The sequence below is a fragment of the Uloborus diversus genome, chromosome 2 (genome assembly GCF_026930045.1).
Source record: "Uloborus diversus isolate 005 chromosome 2, Udiv.v.3.1, whole genome shotgun sequence".
NCBI lineage: Eukaryota > Metazoa > Arthropoda > Arachnida > Araneae > Uloboridae > Uloborus > Uloborus diversus.
In genome coordinates, this window is record NC_072732.1 from 117,802,251 (window position 1) to 117,830,013 (window position 27,763).

Genomic DNA, 27,763 nt, shown 5'->3' on the forward strand with positions numbered 1-27,763 from the left:
CCCGTCACTTGGAGCCCCCCCCCCCCCCCCCCCCCGGAGGTGACTAGTGAAGGATGTATACTGAATGCAAATTTTATCTGAAAACAGCAAAAACCGCACAAACTTGTGTAGCTAAGCATTAATTTTCCACAGCCAGATAGGGGAGAAATTGACCCCCATAAATGACGTGCCTGAAACAAAAATGTGTGTTGAATGCTAAAAATACATAACATAGTCCAAACCCTTTAGTTGACTTTTTTCGTTATTTATTTAGTTTAATTATTTTATTATAAATTTTATGTCCCACATTTAAGAACACATTTATTTTAGTTCTGCATTTTCAGTCTGTTTCCTTTTTTTTTTTCAAATTCAAACATCTGCCTCTGTTTGTGCAAGAATGCATGTCAGCTACTGATTATTTTTAACTAAAACTAAATTAATATTTGTTTTGCTTTTGTATCATAGTTAATGATAACAGCGGTTGAAAGTGTTAGTATTTTCAAATGATAAATGGATGCTCTCGAAGGAATGTTTTCGTTTTTGACAAAACAAATCTTTAACCAAATATGGTTTTATTTCATCAAAATAGAAGTTTCTTTCTTTCTTTTTTTTTTTTTTGCGATCGCTATATTGCTATATTTTATTCTTTCACATTTAAAATTTTTTATTACTGTATTATTGAAAGGTGTTTCTTTGTTTGGATTTTATTTTCATATTTTTGTAATTAATATCTTTGTTTCCACCAGTTTATTTTTCATACTAATGATTGTCAGTCGTCTTGACGTGTGTGTAGTCCTATCTCTTCCTATTTTTTCCTACTTTTTTAAATGATTTTTTTCCTACTTTTCCTACTTTTTTAATTTTTGATTCCTTATTTCCTACTTTTTCCCCTAAAAAAACCACTTCGGGGTCTGAATAAGCGTTTCTTAAGAAATTGAGACAGAATTTGATGAGATACATTTATCATTGGTCTTAAGTTCAATATTATGTAGGTCGGTTATAGAAAACGAAAAGGAAAATATTACACTTCTAAGTAAAATTTCTAGCATGAGGGAAGAGGAATTGTTTTGTGAACTGGGACTATGCTTTTTAATGACGCAAAATAAATACTAGCCGAATTTAAAAAGTTTTCTTGGTTACTTTAAAGAGAGGGATCTGAAGGAAATGTGTTTTTTAAAATAACTTTCTTGCTCCCATTATTATTATTTTAACTGTTTCAATCAGGTCTTTGAAAGATGACTTTTATGTTTCAGGAGGTTAGGGAATTACCTTCGAAGCGCAATGAGGCAAGCAAAACCTTCATCTTTAGCTATACTGGCAATAAAGCAAAACACTGGATATTGATTAAATACAGTTACAAAATCTTCTCTTCTTCCTGAGTTCAAAAATAGCAGATTAAAACTTTACAAAACAATAAAAAGTACTACCGAGATATTTTGTGAGATAACTTAGTTACAAAATAAAATTAAAGCTTCGATCGCAAAAATGTTAATTTTTCTTAACAAACTTAATTATTCTTAACATTAAAATCATTTTATTATCCCTTCCTGTTTACCAATAAGTATTTTGTACTGTATTGAGGAAATTCATGTTTAAGAAACTCGACCCCCCAAACGAAATGTTGAAATGCCGCCCCTGCATATCATCAGATATTTTTATTTATTTTTTAAAATCATATTTGTGAGAAAATGTTCTTTGACTTAGTGGGGGATTCAGCCTTTTAGTTTGAAAGTGGTCATTTTAAATTATGAGTACACTATTAAGGGTCATAAGTGTAGTATTTGGACATAAGTATGAGGATTGGGACTCTCTTCTGGTCATTTCTTGAAATTGAAGTCTACAAAATGCAGTTTTTGGCTATCCTCGGCTGCTTCAAGAAGTGAGTTGAAGATTTTTTTTTTTTTTTTTTTGAATACATAAAATATTTTTCTTATAGGCAAATAATTGAAATGACAATACTTGAATTGTTCCAATCTATTTGAAAACAGCAGCTAAAGAAAGACTACTTTTGGGTTTCACTCTTTCAATGATAAGCAATGCAGGTTCTATTTTTTTCCGGGAAAAACCTCTGATTTTAACTATACCTCTGGTAAAAACTAGCAAAAGCTTGATTTTACTAATAAAAAGGAGACCAACTTGATTGTATAAAAAATACTTTTTATTTACTACAGAAGGGGTGGTTGATAAAAAAGGTAGTTTAACAGGAGATGTCGCTAGTAGCAGGAAAAGAGACTTGCTTATGCGATATAGTGTAGTACATTTTTGCGTAGTTTCAGTACAATGTTGAACGCTTGTAAATGAATGTGGCCATGAGTAATGAGTATTCAGGCTGATTTTTGTTTATTGAACGTCTTGGAAGGACTGAAATTTACAGTGGTTTCACAACCTTCTGACAGCCCAGATTTATCGACATCAAATTTTTGGTTGATCTCAAACTTGAGGGGTTAACATTTTTCAATGGATGACAAAGTTCTGGCAGATTTCACATATGGATTCACAGCCAATGGAAAAACTTTCCACATGTTGGTATGAGAAAATAGAATTATTGAAAAAATATGTTACAGTAATTAATTTCCTAACTCTGTAATTATTTTACCTTGACAAAAACTTATTTTATACTATTAGAGACCTTGCTTATCAATCACTTTGCATATATATCATGTATACATGTGTTGCTGCATATTTCTTTGTATTTAATTCTTATATTTTCCCGCTTTATTTTGTAGGCTTCTGTGTCTGATGACGAAATTGTTCGTAAACTAAGAGAACGAGCTCTGATGTCCATGTCAAAAGCTCAAACGACTGCAAGAGAAAGTGATAATGCAGAAAAGGATGGGCACAGTTCTTGAAAGAAAGTTTTTTATATAGTTTACATCTATATGCATCTTTTATGAGCATAACTTAATATCCCTCATTTTGTTCTTCCGTTTGTCTTTTTGCAATGGGAAAAATCAACGTTACTCTACTTGAACATTTATCTGTAATTTTGGATTTTTTGCAAGTCTTACCACCTTTGTGTACATATTTGTTGCAGAATTCATCTTCCATGAACTAGATATATTTCATTCAGTTTACTTTTAAAATTGTTAAATTGTAAGAATAACTGATTATATACAAATGTTTAACTTGTTCAAACTCCACGTTTACAACCTATGTTTAAAATTTGGAAAAAATGCATTTAGTTCTTGAAAAAAACATTTGGTATGTTAAAGTTTTTGCTTGTATAGCTTTTGGTTTATTATACTACTAGGTAAGACCTGAATCATTGTTTTCTCTCAATGATATATCCTAGTCTGAGTACTATAAATAGGTAATTACAAGTTTGTCGAAATAGAATGCTTCACTTTTTTTTTGAAATGTTTATTCGAAAGAAAACTTGAATGTTTCTAATTAAACCGAATTTAGAAATTGTAATAATAACACAGTAGAACCCAGATTTTACTTGTTCTGTCGGATCAAAAATTAAAGACTTGCCCATTGGGAACATGGTTAAAAATCTAAGCTCATTGTTAAAATTGACACTTACCCAATGAACTAGTAGATGGCATGCATTATCTTTACTTGTTTTTACATACTTTTTTTCTTGCAAATTTGCTTCTTGGCCGACATTCAAAATTGTTGTCAAAAGATAAAGAAAAGAATGCTAGAACAGGTTCAAACAGCTACAAAATAAAAAAAAAATTTGAAAAAAAAAAGGGGGATTTGTTCTTGTAGATGAAAAATTACCTTAATCTGTTTGCAGAAAAACTGATTAAGTAAAATTTTTGAAAAGGGTAACCGGAATCTATAATCAGTATAGCAGTTTTCACGAACCAACAGAGTGTGAGATCAGAAATGGGATATTGTAAGAAACATAAAATCAGGGTTCTACTGTATTTAAACTAAATCTTCACTACCGTAAAATGGTCCAACTATGGGCTATTTTTCGATGTTTTCAATGGAAATTCTGTATATATCTTTCATTTAGAAGTTTGAGGACTTTAGCGGTGGTAGCTATACATTTCAAATGAAATATTTTAAAAAAAATTCTCAGTTGGAAAGAAGAGGAAGGGGAATTTTTTTCCCTGTGGCCCAAAGTTGTAATCCTATGGGGTACAACTATGATCCACCTCATTTTAACCCAGAAAACATGATCTGGCCTATTGTTTTCTGTGTTTACAAGTTGCCCTCTGCTTGAAAATGTATAAAGAATTTTTTTAGACCATCATTTACCTTTTTTTTCCAATTTTTTAAGGTTTAATCATCACTTGTCATCTTGAGTGATTAATAAAGTTCAACATGGGTAAATGTAGGTAACATATTTATTATCTGCGTAGGTTTTGACATAGAAACATTTGTAACTTAGAAAAATCTCGCCAACTAAAGGCTAGGGACCTACACTTAGTTCTCAAAAAATACGTAGGTCTGACAAGTTTCAAAAGAGATCAACAAAAATTTTGAAAACTGAAATGTGAAATCACATTTCACATTCCAAAACTCATCAAAATAAATAATTTTTAAAAATTAACTCAGTTTATATTTGTTCTGGATTACAGTCAGCACCTTCTGCAAAATCTCCTATGAATAAGGCGACCCCTAAATTTTCTTTTTTCTTTCCATTACTTACAATAAATAACACAAAATGACAAAAGCATCCCTCCTGAGAGTAAAATGAAGCTTTAAGCCACTAAAAACCGTGAAAAATAGGTGGTCCATTTTTGTACCCCAATATTCCCATTTTCGATAAATATTAAGAGCTTGTGAAAACTATGAAACATTTTAAGTCAAAAAGCGGCTTAATTCATAACTGACAAAATAATAAAGCAAATCTGAGCGTACCAGATCTTGGAAAACAGTATAAGTGATCTGCCCAGAGGAGACTTTTGGCTCTTCCACGAGTGAGTCGAATCATGCACTAAGAACGATTAAATTATCTAAGGTATAGAACAACTATGGCAATCTCTGATAAAGTGTCTTTAGCTACTTAAAGGGTTATACTACCTGATGAATTTTTTTGGAGCTTGTGGGTTTAAGAAGCCACTAGAGAGCAAAATCATCACCATGGCAATAGTGGCCTATTGTTGCCCCCTTGTACTATTGTACTTGGCACTAGGTTGTACTATTTTACGGCATCTTAAAAAGTCATAAGAAAAACATGAATTTGTTAAGCCTTCCTCAAAGCAATGTTAAAAATATTGAATTGTAGCTACCTAGTTGTAGTACTCACCCAAGATGCACCATAATAGCATTTTAAAACTGATGTTTCTTAAATTAATAGCTTTTGTCCAAAACAGCACATTATTTGTTTATGATTTTACTATAGAAAAAAGAATTTTTAGTTTATACTGAATTTAATAATTGATTCGTGTAAATATCAGTTGATAATAATGATGCATATATTTGTTTTGATTTCCTTCTGTTGAAGTGATGACTTCTTAATGGAGCATATTAAAATGCTCTGTACTTTTAGATGAAAAATAAATTTTTAAGCGTGAGATTTTGTTTCATTTTTGCAAATGATATAGATACTAAACATTTCATTTCTTCGGGATAATTTTTGAAAATATGAAATACAATTCAGCATTTAAAGTATTGAACTCTGTTATCCCTCAGTTATTGAAAAGATTGAAATTTGAAAAAACGGTAACAGCACAAGAAAATCTGGAAGTTTCCACAAAGTTTCTGAAAGTTGGGAAGATATGAAAAAATATTTATATCATTTCTCTTAACAGTTATTGGATATAAATTATTGAAACATGATATGTTGTACGAATCTACTTGCATGTGTTCTACATGAGTCATTTTGTTTTCAAAAATTGTTTTAGCATCATCTATCCCTTCTGACCACTTTCATCCACTATTCTGCTTTAAAGAATAACATTTTCATACACCAGATTTTATTATTTATCAGTCTAAGTTTTTGAATATTGAAAAATTTTTCTTGAAAAACTATCAACCCTCTTGCATATTTATTTCATTTATCGAAGCGTTTCAAAATTCGTGCTGTACTTTTCGTTCTAAATTTCTCTCTCTCTCCCCCTCCCCTCCCCCCCCCCCCCCCAATTTTTCATTGTATGTGATATCACCTGTTATAAATACCAGCACTTAGAATTTAACTATTGAACTGCATGACATCTTCTAAAAGACAGATCAAATTTGAAGAATTGTTAGTTAACATTGACAGGAATATCTTCTGAAGGGTTAGGAATCTTCATGCTATAATATTGAGAATGAATAGTTGCATAGTGAGAAATATTGAATATTGTTGATAATAGTTATGTATCATGACCATTTTAACTTATCTTGTAGCCTGCAAATATCATGGTTGGTAAATTTATTTAATATGAAACTATGACATTCCTTTCCATTTTTAATTCTTTAAAATGTCATAAATAACATCTTGCATAGTTTTCTTATGCTTGTTACTTTACTTATTCTGAAAAGAATAAAATATTATTCGATTCAACACAAGATGAGGCATTAATTATGATGTTCTTCACGATGAAGAAATTTGCTATATTCTTTTCAATCACACAGTAATTCTTCAGCTCTTTAAATTCCTTGCTCAATCCATTTGCACAGGTTTGACATTTTTGTGCATATATTTGCACGTTATTCTAGGAATTTGAAAGTTTGGTTTTTATTATGATGTATAAGGGTTGCCCAAATGAAAAGTGCACTAATATCAGAGTGAGTGATTCAATTAGAGCATCACTGCACAAGTATATAAAGAGTGGTATGGGGTATGCATCTCAAATGCCTTTCAGCGGTTAAACCTGTTTGCAGTAGAGGAAATTGTACAAAAGGAAAGTTGTGCTATCCATCGATAGCGTCCAGATGAGAAAGCCCGGTAGTACGGTTAAGGGCGGCAAATGACATCAGATACGCCGAGACCGGACCAAGCAAACATTGCAATCACCAATGATTTCATTGCCTTTGTTAATGAAATAATCTGAGTTAATTGAAAGATTAGACTTGCGAAATCAGTGACGAACTCAACCTGAGTAAAGGAATGGTTCACACTATTATCCACAAAGATCATCACAGGAAACACAGACGGCCCTAAACAAATTTTCGGTTGGGAAGTTTTGGAGCACCCCCGTATAGTTCGAACTTGTCAACCTGCGACTTCCACACCGAGTCGAAAGGGACGAGAGCATGACAGGGGAAACTTTTCCATTCGGACAATGAAGATGAAGTGAAGGAAGCCGTGCAGGACTTCCTTAGGAATCAGCCCCGATCTTTCTATAGCGAAGTCATCCACCTGCTGCTGTAAAGCTGGGACCTGTGCTTCAACACCCATGACGATTTCTTTTGATTTACATTAAAAGTATTTTTATCCACTTTTCATTTGGGCAACCCTTATATATTTGAGCATAAGGAACTTTTATGGAGTACAATATGAAGTATCAACTTTCTAAAAAGTTCTCTTGTATTTAAAATATTGTTTTAGAAAGTTGATACTTTATTTGATACAAATTGGTTACTTATATTTGAAGACAGTAGACCCTAAAGTAAGACAAAACAACGTAAGCAGAAGCACAAATTTGTAAATTACAGCAAATTGTAATTTACAAATTTGTGCTTCTGCTTATGTTGTTTTGTCTTACTTTACTGTTCAGCACAAAGGTATTTATTTATCTTACAGTAGACCCTAGTTTTATGTGGGGCTTACGTTCCACGAAAATGCCGCATAAAACGAAACTGCTTAAATTAAGATTTAACTATAACGAGCTGATTGTGTGTGCATCACATGACTTCCTTTTACTCCAATTTAATGTCATTTCCACATTTTTGGCAATTTTAATGTGATTCAATTGTTTACTTTCTAAATATCACCAACAGTGGCCAAAGTGAAACCAAATTAAAAAAAAAAAAACGCCAAATTTGTCGCCAAGTTGGCGACCAAAAGACTCGCAATATATCGCCAAGTGTCCAACAAATTATAACACCACTTGAGTATATATCAAAATTAACAATGATTTCCCCCCAAAAAGGGGCAAAAGACCCCTTAGGAACATCCGAATGCAACCAAAAGAGAAGGTGCAAAACTAGACCCCACTAGGAGTCTACGTGCCAAATTTCAACTTTCTAGGACATACCGTTTTTGAGTTATGCGAGATACATACGCACATACAAATGGACGTCACGAGAAAATTGGTTGTAATTAACTCGGGAGGGGTCGTCAAAATGGATATTTCGGGTGTCTGTACGTTTCTAGGCATATATCCACGTGTGGTTGGGTCGAAAAAAAACTCAACATTAATTCGGGGGTGAGCAAAATGGAAATTAAGGCCGAATTTTGAGTGAAAATTTTTTCGCAAATACAATACTTCCTTTTTTGGAAAAGGAAGTAAATAGAAGTATGGTTCCATAAAAGAAGCATTCTATACTCGACTGCGAAGTTACTTGACCATGGGGAAATAAGCTGAGGCTAAACAAAGGAAATAGTTCCTAGCACCTTGTCCGCTATTCAGCTGAAATTGCGCTACCTCACATTATAAATTGAATTAGCTAGTTAATCCCATGCATATGTAACATTTTTTTGTCATAATTTCTGTCAATTATTCAGGGATGTGCCATCTGCGCCAAACTTCTCCAAAAGACCTCCAAATGGACTTTTCTTGCACCAAAATCTGACAAACTTGCGCCAAAAGTGCAATTTTGCATTTAATGTTGCATTTCCTTTGGTATATTTGGCAGTTTTTGAAAAAATGGGGACAATGCCCATACCCTACAAGAACTGAAAAGGAGAATCATCGAAGAGGTGAATGCCATTCCGATTCAGATGTGCCAAAACACAGCCAGAAGCTTCCAAAATCAGCTATATCAGTGCATTGCTACTGTTACTAGTTTTGTCCTTCACTAAAAAATCAAAATTATTATTTGCCATTGTAAAGGAGTGGCTCAAAATTTTCAATGACAGTGTTTGGTTGTCTGTGATTGGGATCTGCATTCTTGTTGATTTGGTCCTTTGTCACTTTGTAAAGCTATTCTTCTGGTGAGCTCTGAATTGTGCGAGTTTTGACAGCTTTACTTCTGGAAAGAGCTCTAACCCCCCCCCCCCCCCCCAAAAAAAAAAAAAAAAATGTCTCCATTGACCCAAGCTCACTTATTAGCATGCCAAAAGGCAATTTATTGCATGTAATCTGCAATCTCAGGATTTTGAAATAGGCAAAAAATTTTATCTGTTTGAAATGCCACATCCGTGAAAAACAAAGTAAAGACTTCAAATCTTGAACAAAGTACAATAAAATCTACATAAAATAAATCCACGTAAAATGAGGACCCGCTGTATATCAATATTGAAAAGTTACACAAGATTGAAATAACTATATGTGTAAACATGTCTTTTATGTGCAAATGGTTTGAGCATCCTACTTCACACTATGAGTGATGATCATGCATAAAAGGCAGTAATTCATAATATTTTAGACCTTTTTTTTTTCTGGAAGATGTGAAAGGTCATGTACTTGATGTATATTATACTTAAAATCAACATAACATGTTTCCACATATACAAAATACATTGATTTCTCAAAGCCAGGGAGCAATTGTCCTCTCCTCTCTCACCCGCCTCAATGACTGACCTATGCATAATCTGCAATCATTCAGCAGCACCACTATCCTATAATTAGTTATGCTATGTTCTTAAATAGCCCATTTTAATTTGTTAAATTGTTCTTTTGCTTTTCATTAAGCAAAATAATACTTCCTGTTCTCAATGTACAACCTAACTTTCAAATTTCTAAAATGATATTATTATGACTAGTTAACCTTTTCTTTTTTGCCATTAGTTGCATCTTTACTGTCACTTTCTGCTGAATCATGATTGAATTCCCAATATTGGTCTCCAAAGTCCCCATTTTTATCCTTCCAATTTAATTTTATTGTTGAGTGCTTTCCTTCTGTTTTGTGGTGCCTTTCTTGAGTATGTTCTGGTCCACCAACCCTGTATCCATATTCAAACTCTTGTGCATGTGGCACATTGGCATACCTACAAAAAATAATAAAAAAAATGTTTAGTTTTGAACAATAAAAAATCACAGTGTAAGAAGCAAATAGTTGGCAGACACCTAATCTAATAGTACAAGAAAATTCATACAGTAAAGTCAGTCGTCTTTTTTTGAGACATTTAAAATGTTATAACTAGTGATGTGCCAGATCGTTAAAAAAGTAGATCCGCAGGTACGGATCCGGATCATTAGTGTCAAGATCCGCAGATACGGATCTCAATTTTTATTTTAACTTAATACAACTATCCAAGTGTAAAATTTGTTACGGAAGGTATTCCGGTCAGAATGATGGCAGTTTCTTCAAAAAATGTCAACTGCGGCAAAAATATAATTCAAGACTATGATTTACTCTTTAAAGGAATCTCTTAAAATTGAGGGAGAGTTGGAAGGAATGGGCCAGCACTGCATTATTGCTTAGATGGAATGCGAAAAATTATTTCTCGCTTACTCGGTAGATGTAGGATACAGACGCAAGAGTGTAAAGCTGCTACTGGACAGGCTAGAAATAATTTTTCGCTTTTTATTTCAGCATAAATGCAGCGCCGACCCATTCCACCGAACTTACTCCGACTGATGAAATACAGAGCCGTGAACACCTTTACAAACAGTAAATAGAGAATTTAGTCTCAATTTTTTTGAAGGATGCCGAGAAAAACAAAAATGAAGAATAACAGAAACTCCAAATCAATAACAAAAACTAATATTAAATTAAAAATTTAAAAAAACAAAACATGTCACAGAGAGCCGACCTCATATTAAGATGAATTTTGTGGGTCAGAACACACATTTGTTAACAAATATGAATTGACAGCAGGTAAAAATTTTAAATCATTGAGCTTTTTCTCTTATCTTCCGACTATGAAATCGCTACTAATCATGCGTATAAAGGCTCAGAATTGTATTTAAAATTTACTCAACAAGATTATATCTCCTACTGTATATAAGTAGGAAGTTTCAAATAAATATCAAATGCAGAAAACTTTGTTCTTTCAACGTACGGGTAAATTTTTGCTACAATAATTGAAAAACGTTAAGTCGGTTTTCAATTAATATCTCCGGTAATTAAAGTTCTACAAAAATGAGGCCAAGCTAAGAACACTTCCTATCAAGTCACCTTTTGAATGAAAAATGAACTATCAAAATCGGTTCATCTGTTTAGGAGCTACGATGCCACAAAAAGACACACTGAAAACTTATTTCCCCTTCCTTTTTGCAACGGGTGGGGGGGGGATACAAATTGGCTTTTGAAATGAAACCTTATAATTTAAATAGGGAATAAAACCTAATTTAAACGGAATTTAAGAGTCTTTTATTCAAATATTTAAAAAATTTTAGAATAGAAATGATCCGTTTAAGATCCGTAAAAAGAGTAACAAATACTGATACAGATCTTTATTTTCCCTCGGATATCTGGAACATCACTAGTTATAACATTAATGCTGATTTAAATCCTTTATTTGAAAAATTAACTGCAAATATTTTTCTGTAGCAAACATTTGCAAAAAGTGTGCGTTTTTTTTTTTTTTTTTTTTTTTTGGAGCTATCACAAATAGCCTATTAACTTCACTTGACCAGAGTTGATGTTGCTTTGATTTTTTCAGATTTCCATGATGAGAAAAGGCTAACTTGTTGTTTTTATATTTATTAAAAGGATAAATTGTTTTTTTTCTATCAAGGCTTAACTTAGCAGATTTTAGTTTTAAAAAGGGGCAGGAGGGTGCCAAATTATGTTTTTTCAGGATAAACATTAACATAGGAGCCATTCCATTTCAGATCAGGCAGGGTCTGTCACATGACCATCACCGATTTTTTTTGAAAAATTTACAGTAGTTACAACTAAGGGACATATGAAATATCCCAAAAGGATTTTGCAAGAAAAAATTTTTTTCTTCAGTTACAGCCTATTAAAATTCTGCACAAAATCCGCCATTTTGGAAAAAACCGGCAAAACACTCCATTTGAAATGGACACTATTTCAAAAGTATTTAACCTATTCGAATAATTCTTTTTTCTAAAAATAAATAAGGACCCATATATCCTCTAGACATCATTTTTGAAAGTTTAGTTAGATTTTTTGATAAAGAAAAAAATTCATTTTTGCCGCGAAAAAACTGCATTTTTACCGATTTCATGATTTTTTTTCTCCATGAAAAAAAAAGTTTTTTTTACTAAACGGAGATGGCAGTCTAAAGCCCTTATATGATAGTTTCATAACATATTTTATTAGAATCCTTGGATGCATACAGCCTTGGAAATAAAATTTGAAATTTTGAAAATTTTCAAAAATTAGCGATTTTTGAAGTGATTTTACTCAAAAAACCCATTTTTTAAAAATCTAAAAATTGGCTCATTTGAACCCCATATAATGCTTAACAAGTGGATAGACACCGCATCCAGTATTTTTTCCCATAAAATGTTTTATGATTTTTTGAAAGTGACCTTATCGCCCATGGCATGCATGTAAAATAAAAATTTCTAATAATTTCAGTCACTGAAAATCTGATCATATTAATGGATAAATGCCTAATAGCTACAATGATGGTGCACTTTATCAGCAACAAATAAAATTTTACTGACTTTTAATAATATAGCAATATCAAACCGCTTTTGATGACCCAGTCAATTCGTCTTTTTGTAAGACTCTGTGTAGCCTTTAGATAGAAGAGCCTTTGGTGATTATATTAATGACTAATTCAGTGGCTCCCAAAAGCGTTCGTACACCTTGAAATTTTGTAGTAAAACCAAAATAACGCAAAACTGCATTCGAATATGAAGTCCAATTTTTTTTCACATCATTCCTATGCCATTCTGAATAAAATCCATCAGTATTTTTTTCAAATTATCTGATGACCCAGTCAATTCGCCTTTTTGTATTTCGTTATATAAATATATTTTTCTGTTGATCAGCGCCTAATTGTTATGGGAGCTGAGCTCCCATACTTCCTTATTTGTTTTACTCGAATTTTTGTATTTTTGACCGAATTCAGGCCACTTAAGCATTAAAACAAGTTCTGAAGACTATAGGGATCCTGCACTTCTTTTGTTAGAAATTGGATCCCTGGCTATAATAGTCACCTTTAGTGAGATCTGTTTGGTTACCTCATCTTACAACCATGTTCAATTGATTACTTCTCTCATAAAACAGGTGGGCTTTTTAAATTCTTAAACTACAAGTGAGTTTTACGGTTTGAAATTAGTATAAATATTCTTACGTATAAAAGTAATCATACGAGGTAGGATCCAAAAATTATGTCACAACATTCGCCAATGACAACCAAAGCACGAAATTAAAATTAATCGTTTTAAATGCATTGTATTGTTCTTCCCTTTGATGATTTCCCCTGTCGTGTAATTGAGTTGAAGAGAATGACTATTGAAAGAGAAAAAATATGATTTGTTGCTGCATGTGAAAGTAACGGTGAATGCATAGCTTTGAAGACGAAATAAATTAATATTTATTTAAAAAAAAGGAAAGATTTTAACTGTTACTGATAAAGTACATCATTATCATAGCTAGTCATTAATATAATCACCAAAGACTCTTCTACCTATAAACTACACACAGTCTTACAAAAAGACGAATTGACTGGATCATCAAAAGCAGTTTTGTTACTGATATAATATTAAAAGTAAGTAAGATTTTAGTTGTTCCTGATAAAGTGCACCGTTTTTGTAGCTATTAGGCATTAATATAATCAGATTTTCAGTGACTGAAATTATTAGACATTTTTATTTTACATGCATGCCATGGGCGATAAGGTCACTTTCAAAAAATCATAAAACATTTTATGGGAAAAAATACCGGATGCGGTGTCTATCCACTAGTTAAGCATTATATGGGGTACAAATGAGCCAATTTTTAGATTTTTAAAAAATGGGTTTTTTGAGTAAAATCACTTCAAAAATCGCTAATTTTTGAAAATTTTCAAAATTTCAAATTTTATTTACGAGGCTGTATGCACTCAAGGATTCTAATAAAATATGTTATGAAACTATCATATAAGGGCTTTAGACTGCCATCTCCGTTTAGTAAAAAAAACTTTTATTTCATGGAGAAAAAAAATCATAAAATTGGTAAAAATGCAGTTTTTTGGCGGCAAAAATGATTTTTTTTCTTTATCAAAAAACCTAGCTAAACTTTCAAAAACGATGTCTAGAGGATATATGGGTCCTTATTTATTTTTAGAAAAAAGAATTATTCGAATAGGTTAAATACTTTTGAAATAATGTCCATTTCAAATGGAGTGTTTTGCGGGTTTTTTCCAAAATGGCTGATTTGGTGCAGAATTTTAATAGGCTGTAACTGAAGAAAAAAAATTTTTCTTGCAAAATCCTTTTGGGATAGTTCATATGTACCTTAGTTGTAACTACTGTATTTTTTTCAGAAAAATCGGTGATGGTCATATGACACTTTTCATACCTGCCTGCCTGATTTGAAATGGAATGACTCATAGCTGAACTTCAAAAGCAAAACTTCAAAGCTAAATCACCAGATTACCAATTTTCATCATTTAAGATTGATAAGAAAATAAATAACATTATATGCTGTAAATAATCTTTATGATAAGTGTACTGATGGATATCAGCCATAAAATCTTATTACCACATATTAATCACTATTTCTTTTTTTATGGATATGACTCTTATTACCCATTCTAGAAAATCACCAATCATAATATGGCGGGTGCACATTTCTTTGCCATTTCCATTCCATTATTAGAAAGAAGAAGCCCGACAAGTCAGGTTAGATTGAAATTTGCGATTGCGAAAAACATGTTTGAACTTAAGATTTCAAAATTCAAATGAATAATTGGTGCTGAATGTTTTTTTATAGTTTATATGATGTTTAAGAAATAGTTAAAAAGCAATATATTTATAATTGAAATTGTTTCTTGTAGATTCGACAACAATGACAAAAGTTGATGACTGTTTGATTGAATCAAAATCAATTAAACTTAATGCATGAGAAAACTAAATGATGGATTTTTTTTTAAATACAAATGATGGTTGATATGTATCTTTATTTCCGCAACAAATGCTAAAATTACTATGAAATTCATGTTTTTTTGGCAGTAATTCGAAAAGATTATCAAGATTTCTGTTGTGATAAAAATGAAAAATTTTTAAGAGGGTTTTTTTTTTTTTTTGGAGGAAAAAAATATTTTAAATTTTATCCGATTAAAATTGTTTATCATGCTTGCAAAAGTAAAACAAGCATCATTCTAACAGAAAAATTGCTTTTTTTTTTGTTAACTTTAAAAAACTTCCCATTCTTCAACTATATTTTAAAATTCATAGTGGAATAAATATTATGGAATACATCATGTAGTAGGGGAATGTGGGGCAAAGCAAAATGGCTAAGAAGACCGAGATTTTTCAAAATGAACAAATTGGAAATTCATTTTGAAAATTACAGCACAAAAAGAAAAAACAATGTATTTAAAATAAAACTTTCATAGAAATATTTTTTATTTTTGTCAGTAATTTAAAGCCTTTAAAAAAGTGAAATTTTTCACTTTTTTTTTCACAGGGCAAATGAAAAATGAAATATTTTTTCAATGAAATGTTTTCTATTTGATTATAAAAAATATTTTTGATCAAATGAATCTGTAAATAAATTTTTTTTATAAATAAATGAAAGGAAAATAGAACAATAAATGAATAATTAAAGTAATATATGAATAAGAAAATAAGTGAATGAATGAATAAATATAAGTGAATTACTAAATGAAGGAATGTAAAAAAATTAATTAACGAAAAAATACATGCAGTGGCTCCCAAAAGTGTTTGTACACCTTACGACTTTCAATGAAATAGGCCATTATCCATTGGTTGGGATTAAGATTTCAGAATAGGTACTTTATTATAAGATCTATGATCTATTTTTAATAAAACTACATGAAAATTTTTAATAAAACATTAAAATGTAATTTTTAAAAAACCAAAAATTGCCTATCTCACTAAAGTCTTTGTACACTTTGGAAAAAATGTCTATATATTATTGAATAATAATTTTATTAAGTAATTATTTAGTAGAATATCATGCAGTATCAACAGCACCTCTTAAACCTTAAACGTCTAAGAATAGATTTCATTGTTTTTTTTCTTTCTTTTTTTTGCGCAATTACTGAGTAAGTTCAGCCGCACTTCGAGTTTTACTGTTTCTAGTTCGCTTTTCGTTTCAATGGTGTATTTTCGTAATCTAACTACCAGATATCTCCAAATATGTTCCATTAAGTTTAAATCTGGCGATTGAGGAGATATTTCTAAGCTTAAGGAGAAAACGTGTGCTTCTTATTGTTATCTTGATGAAAAAGCAAAGTTGTTTCCGATTACCAAATTTTGAGCTAATAGTTTAAAATTGTTTTTTAAAATATTTAAATGAACAGCATGATTCTTTATTTCATCAAAAAATTCCAAATTTCCAAGTCCTGATGCTGTAATGCACCCTCACACTAAAATACCTTCACCGTTCTGATTAACTGATCCAACTAAGTTCTTAAGATTAAATTCCTTATTTTTTCTTCTATTTGCAATTACACAACAATTTAACCAAAAATGTTGAATTAATTTTTATCTGTAAGTAAGACATAATTCCAAAACGTTTTGAGCTTATTTATCATTGATTTTGCTACGAAAAGCATAAGCTTACTGTTTTTTTCACGAACAAAAAAATTTCTGAGGGAAGAGGTCCCATTTAATCCAGCTAATCAGATAACTTGGCGAACAACTTTAGGTGAAAATTAAACGTAAAATGTTTCATTCAATTCTGCAGAAACTTTTTCAGCACTCAAATGTGTATTTTTATAATTTTTTTAACTGTAAACCTCCGATCATGCATTGTTAACTTTGCCAGTTGACCTTTTCTTACCTAGTTTTCGATCCGATTCTTGTCTTTAAAGCATTTTATCAAGCACTTCACTACAGGGTGGAATAAATTATCTAATTTAGAGGCATTTCAAACTAATTTATGGCTACTGTGAGGGGAAAAAATCAAATTTTGAATCGTGTTTGTTGTTTTCTACGCATACCTGCCAATTTAAAATAAGCAGAATATTAGATAATATATAGACAAAAAATTAATGGCAAATGACTTTACAGTGTCATTACAATGCAAAATAATAAAAAACTCACTTATGATAATTTTAATCATGAATTTATTCGAAAATATTTCAGTGTACGATGACTTTTGTTGCATATTTTTTTCTCTTTCTCTTCGTTTGTTGACAAATTTCAAAAATAAAATCAAGCAATATTTTGAAAAAAAAAATCTGGGTTTTATTCAGAATTAGAATGGTGTAAAAAAAATTGGACTTAATATTCGAATTCAGTTTTGCGTTATTTTGATTTTACTACAAAATTTCAAGGTGTACGAACACTTTTGGAAGCCACTGTAAGTGTAATGATTGAATGGGTAAACAAAATAAGATATTTCACTTTGCCATACATGTACTCTACTTCTTGAGCAAAATATTTAAAATACAAATATGTTTAATATTTTAATTAAATAAATATTGCCCCTCATATTAGAAGTTCACAATTAATATTTAAAATACTAATAACAAGAATTTTATTATTTTATAATATTAAAAATAATTTCTGACTTGCAACAAATATTACAAAAAGAATATCAATTTTTGAAAATTGCCTGTATTATCTTATGCTTTAATCTTTGGCCGTATTTTTTTCCTGACTGGAATAGACTACATGTGAAATTCATTGTTAAAATATGACTAGTTAAGTGGCGCTAAAGGCAGAGTAAATGTTTCACCTTTTCACTTTGCCCCACATTCTCCTACTTGCCTCTGTTTATATTACAAAGCAAAAAACTTTTCAGAAAATAAACTATTTTAACTAGTATGTTGTGGCCATCACGAAACTTTCTTCTATATCTTTCTTATAATTCTGATCCCTCTCCCTGCTTGACGAGGAAGCAATATTCCCAACAAAAACAAAATCACAGACGCCAAAACTCAACGACCTTCCCAATTCCGGATTTATTTTAAACTAGTGGTACCCGCACGGCTTTGCCCATAATAGAAAAATTAAAAAGGTCTTTTGGTTCGCCTGTATATTTACGAATAATGTATGGTGAATCTTCTCGCCAATTGTCTTGTACCCATGTTACGGTTCCACGTTATGATAATTTCGCAATTTACTCATCCAACTTATATTTTTGTGCTTAAAATTGGAATAGAAAAAGAACCACATCAAATTTTCGAAAAATCGCTTCGAGGTGCACACCCCCATGCTACAAACTAACTTTGTGCCAAATTTCATGAAAGTCGGCCGAACGGTCTAGGTGCTATGCACGTCGCAGAGATCCTGATAGACAGAGATTCCGACCAGAGAGACTTTCTGCTTTATTATTAGTAAAGATTAAATAGAAACTGGCAACAGATAAAAATTTAAAATCATTACGTTTTATTTCCTTGACGGTCAACAATGAATTTGGTTATCAATCGCATGAATAAAGGCTTAGCCGTTATTAAAATCTGCTTTAAACGAGCTGATGTGTGCATCACGTGACTTCTTTTATACTCCAATTTAATGTAATTTTCTCATTATTGGCAATTTTAATGTGATTCAATAGTTTACTCTCTAAATATCACCAACAATGACCAAATTGAAACCAGATTTAAAGAAAAAAAAATTTTTGCCAAGTTGGCGACAAACTTGGTGACCAAAAGACTGGCGATATATCGCCAAGTGTCCGCCAAATTATAACACCACTTGAGCTTACATCGAAATTAACAATGATTTCCCCCCAAAATGGGGAAATAGACCCCCTTTGGAGCATCCGAATGCAACCAAAAAGGGAGGTGCACAACTAGACCCCAAGGAGTCTAAGTACCAAATTTCAACTTTCTAGGACATTCCGTTCTTGAGTTATGCGACATACATACACACATACGTACATACAGACATCACGATAAAACTCGTTGATCGTCAAAATGGATATTTCGAGTGTCTGTACGTTCCTAGGCATATATACACGTGTGGTCAGCTTGAAAAATAAACTCAACATTCATTCTGGGGTGAGCAAAATGGAAATTAAGACCGATTTTTGATTGAAAATTTTTTCACAAATACAATACTTCCTTTTTCGCAAAAGGAAGTAAAAATGTTATAATTCGAACTCTATGAAAGACGGAATTTCCAAACACATTCTGCCAGACGCGGAAAAAAATTCTCTTTATTTTGGTATTAAATTTAAAAATTTGTAACTATGTTTTTACTGCAAAAATCGCGAATAACCTTTTAGAGGTTTTTAATTAATATTTTCGTTAATTAATGTCATCCAAAGATGCAACCTAGCTAAAAACACTTTCGATCAACTCTCCTTTCGAACAATTTTTTTTTTTTTCAAAATCGGTCGATCCGTTTAGCCGCTAGAGTGCCACAGACAGACACACAGACACGTAAAATTTATAACCCCCTTTCTTCGTGTGTCGGTTGTTAAAAACGGAGCATGTTTAAAAGCTTACATCGAAGCTCACGCCGTTGTTACGTGTCTGTTATAAAAGTTTTAAATGAAACAAACTTGGTAATACGATGATCAAGTTCGTTAAATGCAATTAGCAAATGGATACAAAAACGTCATGCCCCCTCCCCCAAGTTGGTTAAAATTGTAGTTAAAACTAACAAATTGTTTAAAGGAAAACAAAGTCTTTGCAACACATGATGAACCCCAAGAATAGTCCTGAAAAAACTGCAAGCTAAAAATGTTTACGGTCTTAAAGCCACTAATTGCAATTAAACCTTCCCAGTAATGATTTCCTACAGGAAATGCATCGTTTCCTGATTACGGTTACAGGTTTTGTGGAACGAAGTACCATTTCTTCCCTCTCTGACCTTTCACGAGATTATTCTTAGGTCTAGTCTTCTTACCTCGCTCAAAATACACTTGTTAATTATACGATTCTCATTCTCAACACATATTGCATGGCATTGAATGATGCGCTAACGCGCCCTTATTTCCTACTATGAACACTTTTAGGAGTTTTTTTTTAAGGGAAATTATCAGAAAACGCTACTAATTATCTTAAATACATGTTTATAATTGAACAACTAAATAGCTTCAAAACTAAATAAATAACATCCAGCATTCATTTAAATTTTGACGTCTTGAATTCAAATTATGTTTTTCGCAATCACGAATTGCGATAGGACCCTAATCGGTGTTTCTTGTTTCTACAAATGAAATGGAATGGAAATGGCCAATAAATTTGCACCCGTCATATTATGACTGGTGATTTTCCAGAATCGTTAATATAAGGCATATCCACGAAAATAAAGAATACACGCGGTTGTGTATTATTGTGTTTTATTTTGAAAGCAAAGTACTTTTTTAATTTATAGATTTTTTTTTAAACAAATTATGATACATTGGCTCCGAAAATTCAGAACGAAGTATTTATGGATACATTAAAAATACACACTGTGTATTAAAAAAAGAAGAGCCGGAAAAGTATGCGTGAAATGAAAAGATGATGTTATTTTCTTGTTTATGACAATTTTTAACTTTTCAAGCCAAAAAGTTGGTTTGACACAAAGCTCCTCACTTAAGGCAACTTCGAAAGTAAATGACAAAAGCTACGCACTTACATTATAATTTGTTTACAACGCTACTTACCTCCAATCAAAGATCGTTTCAGTGCAAAAACGAGTGTTTTTAATTTTGCACTACTTAACTCTTTTTTAAAGTCAACGTTTCAGTTAACATACAACCAGTGGTTGGAAGTAGCGCGCTACAAGTAGCGACGCTACTGTAGTAGCTACATTTTTTAGTAGTTTGTAATGTAGCGCAATATTTAAAAAAAAAATAGTGTAGCGAGTAGTTCGATACAAAAATAGAGTAGTTTGTAGCGATTTCTGGAAACTACTTTTTAATAAACTTCAAAAAAAAAAATTAAGGTTCAAACGTATTTGACTGGAGCGAATTTTACACGAGCACATCAACAGATGCAAAGAGAAATAAGACTCGTAAAAATACGAGCTCATCTCAAGCATATCATTTCGAAGCCATATGTTCTATCTGTTGTTCACAATTACTGTCTGACCACGGATTGTGTGGAAAGACAAACATCCGTTTTACAGCCGGAAATGGACGAATCTACTTTTTTTTTTTTAAACTGATGTCAGCTTTTGCAGAAACAGAGTCTCATTCAAATAAGCGGAATACGCGCATCAAATTTTTACTTTTCCCACTTATTCACATATATTCGTCTTATCTGGAAGTTTGAAAATTCCATGCAATCCGTGGTTGGACAGTAGTTTGTTTGCCATCGTAATTTTTATATTTTGTCAATATCTGTATTGAATAGAGCTTGACTGAAAAAGAAGAGGAATGAATTTACGATAACCGCCAGTTTAGTAACTCCTTTGTTTTTTCTGGCTGCCGAGAATGTCTCGTGGATGAATGTTTTAGATTTCAAAGAGATTGTTATTCCAATACTGTAAAAGCATTTATTTTAACGACTAGGAGGCTTCGGCCCTGCTGGTTGACGCTTACCAACCCCAGAAGACTGCATCGCAACCTTATTTGATTCGCAAAAATTTAAATCGTCAATTACAAAGAAACAGATTAAAAACGCATTATGAGTTCCCTTTAGAACCCCCTTCCACGGGTTTCAAAATAGCTTGTACCAACTTGAAGAGCTGTAAGGGCTAAGGGGCTCCTGAGTATTGCAAAACTGCAGTTTTGTACGTTTGAAAGTCGCTTTCATATTCGTGGTCTTTAGTAATATATTTTGCTTTTTAGCTCGAGGCTTGAATTGAGTTGAGCCTAAGATTTTCCGTTAAATTCAAAACCCTTAAAATTGGTGAATAAGAAACAAACGAATCTAAAAGACGTAACTATTGCAACGCCAAATAAAACATCAATAATTCGAATGGAGTTGAGATTTTTCGAACTTGATCAAAACGGCTTGTAACTTGTTTTCCTTTGGAGATAGAAGCTTAGTTTTCCAACCATAAATTGAGTTAGATCTGGAGTAAAAAAAGCCGCGCTTTCCGGTGGTGTCAAAAAGAAAACTGTGGGACAGTTCCTTCACTTTTTACTGATAAATTTAATGAAGAAATAGTGCTTAAATTTCAGCTAAGCCCAAAAGAAATCGAGCTAAAATGCAAATAACTCCCGCCGTAATTAAGTTAGAGCATTGAAACAACTTGTGTAGAAAGCGGAAAATTCCACCATTTCCAACGATACATAATATTAATGTATGCAAGTAATCCTCTCCCCCTTTAATAGGCGATTTAAGCGAAATTTGAGCTTAAAAAACTAATTACAAAAGAACCAGACGTGGCTCCAAGGGAGGGGCAGGGGGGGCAATTGCCCCCTCGTCGGAAGCGTCTTGCCCCCCCGTCGGGGAAAATTTAGTATTTCGTCGGGGAATCTGTTTGCTTTGGCGTTTATCGTAAATGATAAAATTTTCTCATATATGAACTAGAAAAAAAAAATAGTAGAAAAAAGTAGAAGTATCTTATACATATATATATAAAAGGAAACAAAAATCAATCCCCTTTGAGGCAAGTTTAGCCCGAGTCCGTATAACGTCGTCCAGATGGTGACAAAATATAGCTATTAGTTCGGGGGAAATGGTGTGTTTTGATCCTTGAAATTTCTGTTTGTCGATGCAGGGTGTCGATGAGCTGGTTTTGACCTCAGGGTGTCCACTTAAACTAAAAGAGTACCATCCCCGTCCCTACAAAATGCAGTGGTGATTACCGGTCAGACCTAAGGCGTCGTCATCGGGTTACAAGAGAAATACGTACTGAATGACAATAGCCAGGACGAGACGAGAGGGGATGGGGGTGGGGGGGTTGTCATCGGGGGAGAAAAAACATGCTTCGGAGATTTTTGCTTTCCTATTACATTCGCTAAACAGCTCTTCATCAGCACGTCAAGTGTGCACTGTGCAGACGCAGACCGCACTTATTGATGCGTTTTAAAGTACTTTATTTTCACTCAGAAGTTACAAGTAAGTTATTACTGTAGTTATTTACAACTTTTCTGATTATTGTTGATTATTCTGCAACAAAACATATCGATGAGTAAACGATTTTTTTACCTCATACAAGGAAGTGTACTAAAGTAGATTTAATGTTTTAATTTTTTAGTGCAATGATGTCTTGTCTTCAAATGCTAAATGCAGGAAAAAAATTCTTTGGACTAATATAATGAAAGCAAATAGATGTTTAACATTTTAAATACATTTTTCTCAAAAACTTATATTGATCTTGTTTGTAGGCTGCATAATAGTTTTGTTGGGAATGGAGAATGATTTACTAAACATTCAGGCTTGGCACAACTAAACAATCATTAGATTATTAAACGTCGGGTTGATAATGCATCGGGTTTGGGTTCTTTTTGAGAAAAATGTTTGGGGGAGGGGGAGGGGCGAACCTTTTGGAAAAGGCAAAATTAAATAAATAAATAAATCATGTGTTAAAAGCAATTGAAAACATACATTTTGCTTCCATTTCTTTTTTTTTTTTTTTTTTCAGATGTTATCATGTAGTCGAAACTCATGTTTCTAACTTAAAGTAAAAGCTGCGCTTAGCCCAGACCGCTGTAATCATTTGATCGGACCAAGTCCAATTCAAAAGTCAACATTGCTCCTTCGAGATCGATCAAACCAACTTACAGACTGATACCAGACTCAATCTTGTTTAATTTTTTTTTTTTTTTTTTGCAAGTATATTCTTTTTTTTTTTAATATGCTTTTTTTCAAGTACTAAAATAGTGTAAAAAAGCAGTGCTGCGCAGTCGGAGTCGGACAGATTTTGGAGACAAGGAGTCTGAGTCGGCATTTGTAGGTTAAAAATTCCAAGAGTCGGAGTCATTTTCCCTCAATGCCTGTAACACTGCCAGTGATTGCGGGGTCGGAGTGAGAGTTGGAGTCGAACTGATTTTAAGGTAAAGGAGTCGGAGTTGAATTGTTTGTCGGTGAGTTAGAGGGGTGATTAAAAACTAATTGTATCGAAAGCCAATGTGAGCACGAAGCAATGCGGTGTCTTTTCGTTTCCCGCGCTGTTTCTCTCTGCCGACTGCTGTCATTGGTTTTTCGAATCAAAAACAATTTTTACTGTGTATTATCTTAATTTTTGAAAGAGTTTATAACTTAAAAAAAGTTTTGTTTGCCTATTTCTGTCCTGATATTTTTGTAGTTGCAACTACATCTTATAAGGCTTCAAAATGCAGAATTTTATATCTATTTTTCAAAATTTCCTCCGGGGAAGAAATCCCCGGGCCCCCTACAATTGGGAATATTTTGTACTCCACTTAAAGGGGAGTCATGTGTTCATGTGTGACTTTCTTGATAACATTTCCCCTCTTAAGGTCAATCCAACACAGGACATCAGGGAAAACACATTAAAACACGATCATCAAAAATTAAAGTATTGCTGTATGTGTCAGATGAAAGAGACCGACATAGTCAAGGAGAAAAAAAATTATAAAAAAAAGTGCCTCTCTTACACCACCGAGAGAAACGTTGTTAAAACTGCAAAAGGGGCCCCACACCTAAAATGGCTTAGGGCCCCGTTAAGTCTAAATCCGGCCCTGAGTTGGAGTCGGCCATTTTCCCTCCGACTCCGTAGATCTGCAAAAATGATCTATGTAGATAAATTTTGGGGTAAGACTTTGAATTTACATTTTCCCCCTTTAGTCTGGAAAGAGAATTAAAACTTGAAATTTGAAATTATGACCTATTTCAACTGGCATGTTCAATAAAAAGTTTGAAACTAATGGTTATGCATTTTCGAATTATGAATGCTTCAAAAAATTTGAAAAAAGTTAGGTATATAGTTAATTTATAAAAAAAAAGGAGAAAAACCTTACACAAAAGAAACTGGTGCAATTAATGTTAATCACTTTGATACTTAATAAGTTTGTTTATGACGTAATATCGTCGGCACTATGCTGAACTACCGAATGTGAAAATTGGCTCTTTTCAGGAGAGCCGAAACAATATTTTTGCCCACCAGACGCTTTAGTTATTTTCAATTTTTTGATTTTTATAAATAACATTATGTGTAAATCTTATTGTTTGAAGTACAGTAAACTCTCGATTATCCACGAGTGGATTATCTGCGAAAGTCTCGGAAAAAGAAAAAAAAAAATAGTTGAAAAATTTTGTTCTTCAAAAACGCGGATCTGAAATCAATTCGTTCCAGATTTTTTTCCCCTTTCCCACGACAAGTGCTCCTTCTCAAAAAACGTGAAAGTCGGTATGCATTGTCATCAACTTCTCTTTGACACGTGCCTCAAGGGAAAGCGTTCAGCTGATTTCGGTAAAACACATGTGTTTACTGAAGACCCCTAGTTTACAAGAGCGTAAGACATTATCTTTATCATCTGTTCCGATTGAGAAAGGTTAGGAAAACGCCTACAGGTCTTCTGGGAATTCTCTGATGGGGTCTTTTTTGTTGTGGTCACACACTGTTTTCACTTCTGGGCTGTTGAATGTTTTAGGTTGACGGAAAGTTCCTGATTTAAATTTTAGTTTATTTTAGTTCTGTAGAACTTGAAATACACATATTTTTTAATGCCGCATCTCTTTTAAACGTTTCACGTTTTATTTACAATACAATCATTCTCAAGCAAAAGATAATTTCTGTCTTCTTTACCTCTGGTTTTAAACCTTTTTCGGATTATCCGCGGTACCTGAGTCACTCAATTCCGCGGATAATCGGGAGTGTACAGTAGTAATAGCCCTTTTTGAGTACTACGGCAAACCATTGAATTTGAAAAACGAGATTCGCGATTTTTCACCTTCGTTTGTTACCGAGTTTAGCATACTGCCGATCATATTATCAAGTTTCGTTTTTTTTTTTTTGGATTACACAAAACACACACATTACTTTCGTTTAGTACATTTAAAAACTTAGAACCAACGGGTGAGGAGTTGAAGTCGGATTGATTTTGAGGTAAAGAAGTCGGAGTCAGGAGTCGAAGGTTTAAAAATTCAGCAGTCGGAGTCGATCATTTTCCCTTAAAATCCCCTGCCAGTTCTTGTGGAATCAGAGTCGAAGGCTCTAAAATTCCCGAAGTCGGAGTCTGTCATTTTTCTTGCTTAGAACTGCTGGTGTGACTATTCATTTCAATAATTTAAATCTCGCTCACTACATTTTAACTTTTATTTTCTATTTCAAACAAACATGCTTCGGCGGCCCACACATTTTCCTCCAAATAGCTGTGATTTGTACGATGATATTTGTAAAAATCTAGGAATGAAATATGTGTGCAGCCCCTATGAAACTATCATGATTATTTATCTGATTAGCCCGGTTACCCGTCAGCTCCATCCACCACCAGCTAGGCCTAATCGATGTAGACCTTTTATTACCATACAAATTAATTAAAAATCGTAAAAATTTGCACCTTTTTTAATTTTTTTAGCGCAAAATTTTTACCCGTTTCCAGTTTCTATTTGTTATCAAATAAAATACTTGTAATGGGTTTTAGCAAACTAGGCTCTTCAAAAGATTTTCAATTTTTTCTCTTGATTCTGCTTTGCGCTAGCAAAACTTAGTAGTTGTAATCGTCTTCCCTTTTCCATGCTTTCCCAAGTTATCCCGGAAAAATAATATAATGAAAGAAAATATAAATAAATTTAATTTTATACGTGTTCTGACTCGCGAGGTTCATCTTAATGTAAAGCTAGGCATCGGGCTCAAGTTTCTTTTGAATTTTTTAACTTAATATTAGTTGCTCTTTTTTTTTTGTTTACTTAAGATGTGGGTTTCTCTGCTCCCCAATAAATATTTTGAGCTAGTGGATGAGCACTGCTATAACCTTGAGCCCTGGGAGTTTCCCTCCGTAAATTTGTGTGTTTATAAGGTTTGATTATGGAAGGGGGGGGGGACCCTCAGTATCTTAATCGGTCCCTAACCCCATCACCCTAACGTTACCAAACATGACCTACAATTGCGTTTTCGATACTTCAATTTTAAAACTTTTTCGGGGGTGCACATCGACTCTCACTCCCTATAAAATACCATTACAGGTCGACTAAAAGTTCGTTTATTGGACTTCAATTTCTTAAAATTCTTTGGGGGTGAGCACCCAAATCCTTCTCTCCATGAAATTACCGAAGATCATCTAAAATTGCGTTTTCAGAGCTACAATTTCGAAAAATTTACGGGGGAGAACCCCCGGACCCCCCTAATTTCTACAAGCACAAGCACAACTAAATTCCTGTTGTTAAGTTTCTATCTCTGCATAAAATTCTGTTGGGCACACATTTATAATGATTTTACATCATAGTCAGACTTTTCGTCAATATCTAATTCTCAGACAGTTCTAGTTTATTGATCTCGCGATGACCCTGCTCACAAAAGCCTAGTTTCATGTTTTTCATTTTAAATTTGATTTTTTCCCTACATATTTCATTTTATCTATTTTAAATTTTTTATTTTTTGCTTTAAATTTTTATAGGGAATTCGTGTTCTTAGAAGCAAAAAATGATTAGTTTCTTTATCACTTGAATTGGAGGGGGGCAGAGCCTGATTACCGCAGGGGCATGTGGGGCACAGGCCCTTCCTCTTAGATTTCAGGGGGCCCAAAATACCCTTAATTTATCATGTTAATTAAAAATAAATAATGATTTCACTCAGAATCTAGAGTACAGTGACATCACTGTACTCAGAATCTAGAGTACAGTGATATCATTGATAGTTTTGCAAATGCCAAAACAAGGAAAAAATCTATTTGTTGTTAAAAATTCGCCTTAAAAGTGTGATCTCTTTGCAAATCAGAAAACCACTCCAAATTTAGTCTGTAT

The 27,763-nt window shown here is 32.8% G+C and overlaps 2 protein-coding genes across 2 annotated transcripts in view; one reads left to right on the forward strand and one right to left on the reverse strand.

The window, feature by feature from the left end:
• The window catches only part of LOC129216507 (serine/arginine repetitive matrix protein 1-like), a 120,287-nt gene extending 114,834 nt beyond the window's left edge, over positions 1–5,453 (forward strand). Inside the window, 1 exon segment of the mRNA XM_054850722.1 lies at positions 2,706–5,453. Coding sequence (XP_054706697.1) covers positions 2,706–2,828 — 123 coding nt within the window. The 3' untranslated portion in view covers positions 2,829–5,453.
• A 3,703-nt stretch (positions 5,454–9,156) lies between these two features.
• Positions 9,157–27,763, reverse strand: part of LOC129216508 (uncharacterized) — a 48,205-nt gene continuing 29,598 nt past the window's right edge. Inside the window, exon 6 of the mRNA XM_054850723.1 lies at positions 9,157–9,955. Within this exon, the coding sequence (XP_054706698.1) occupies positions 9,727–9,955 (229 nt within the window). The 3' untranslated portion in view covers positions 9,157–9,726. The remainder of the gene's footprint in view (positions 9,956–27,763) is intronic.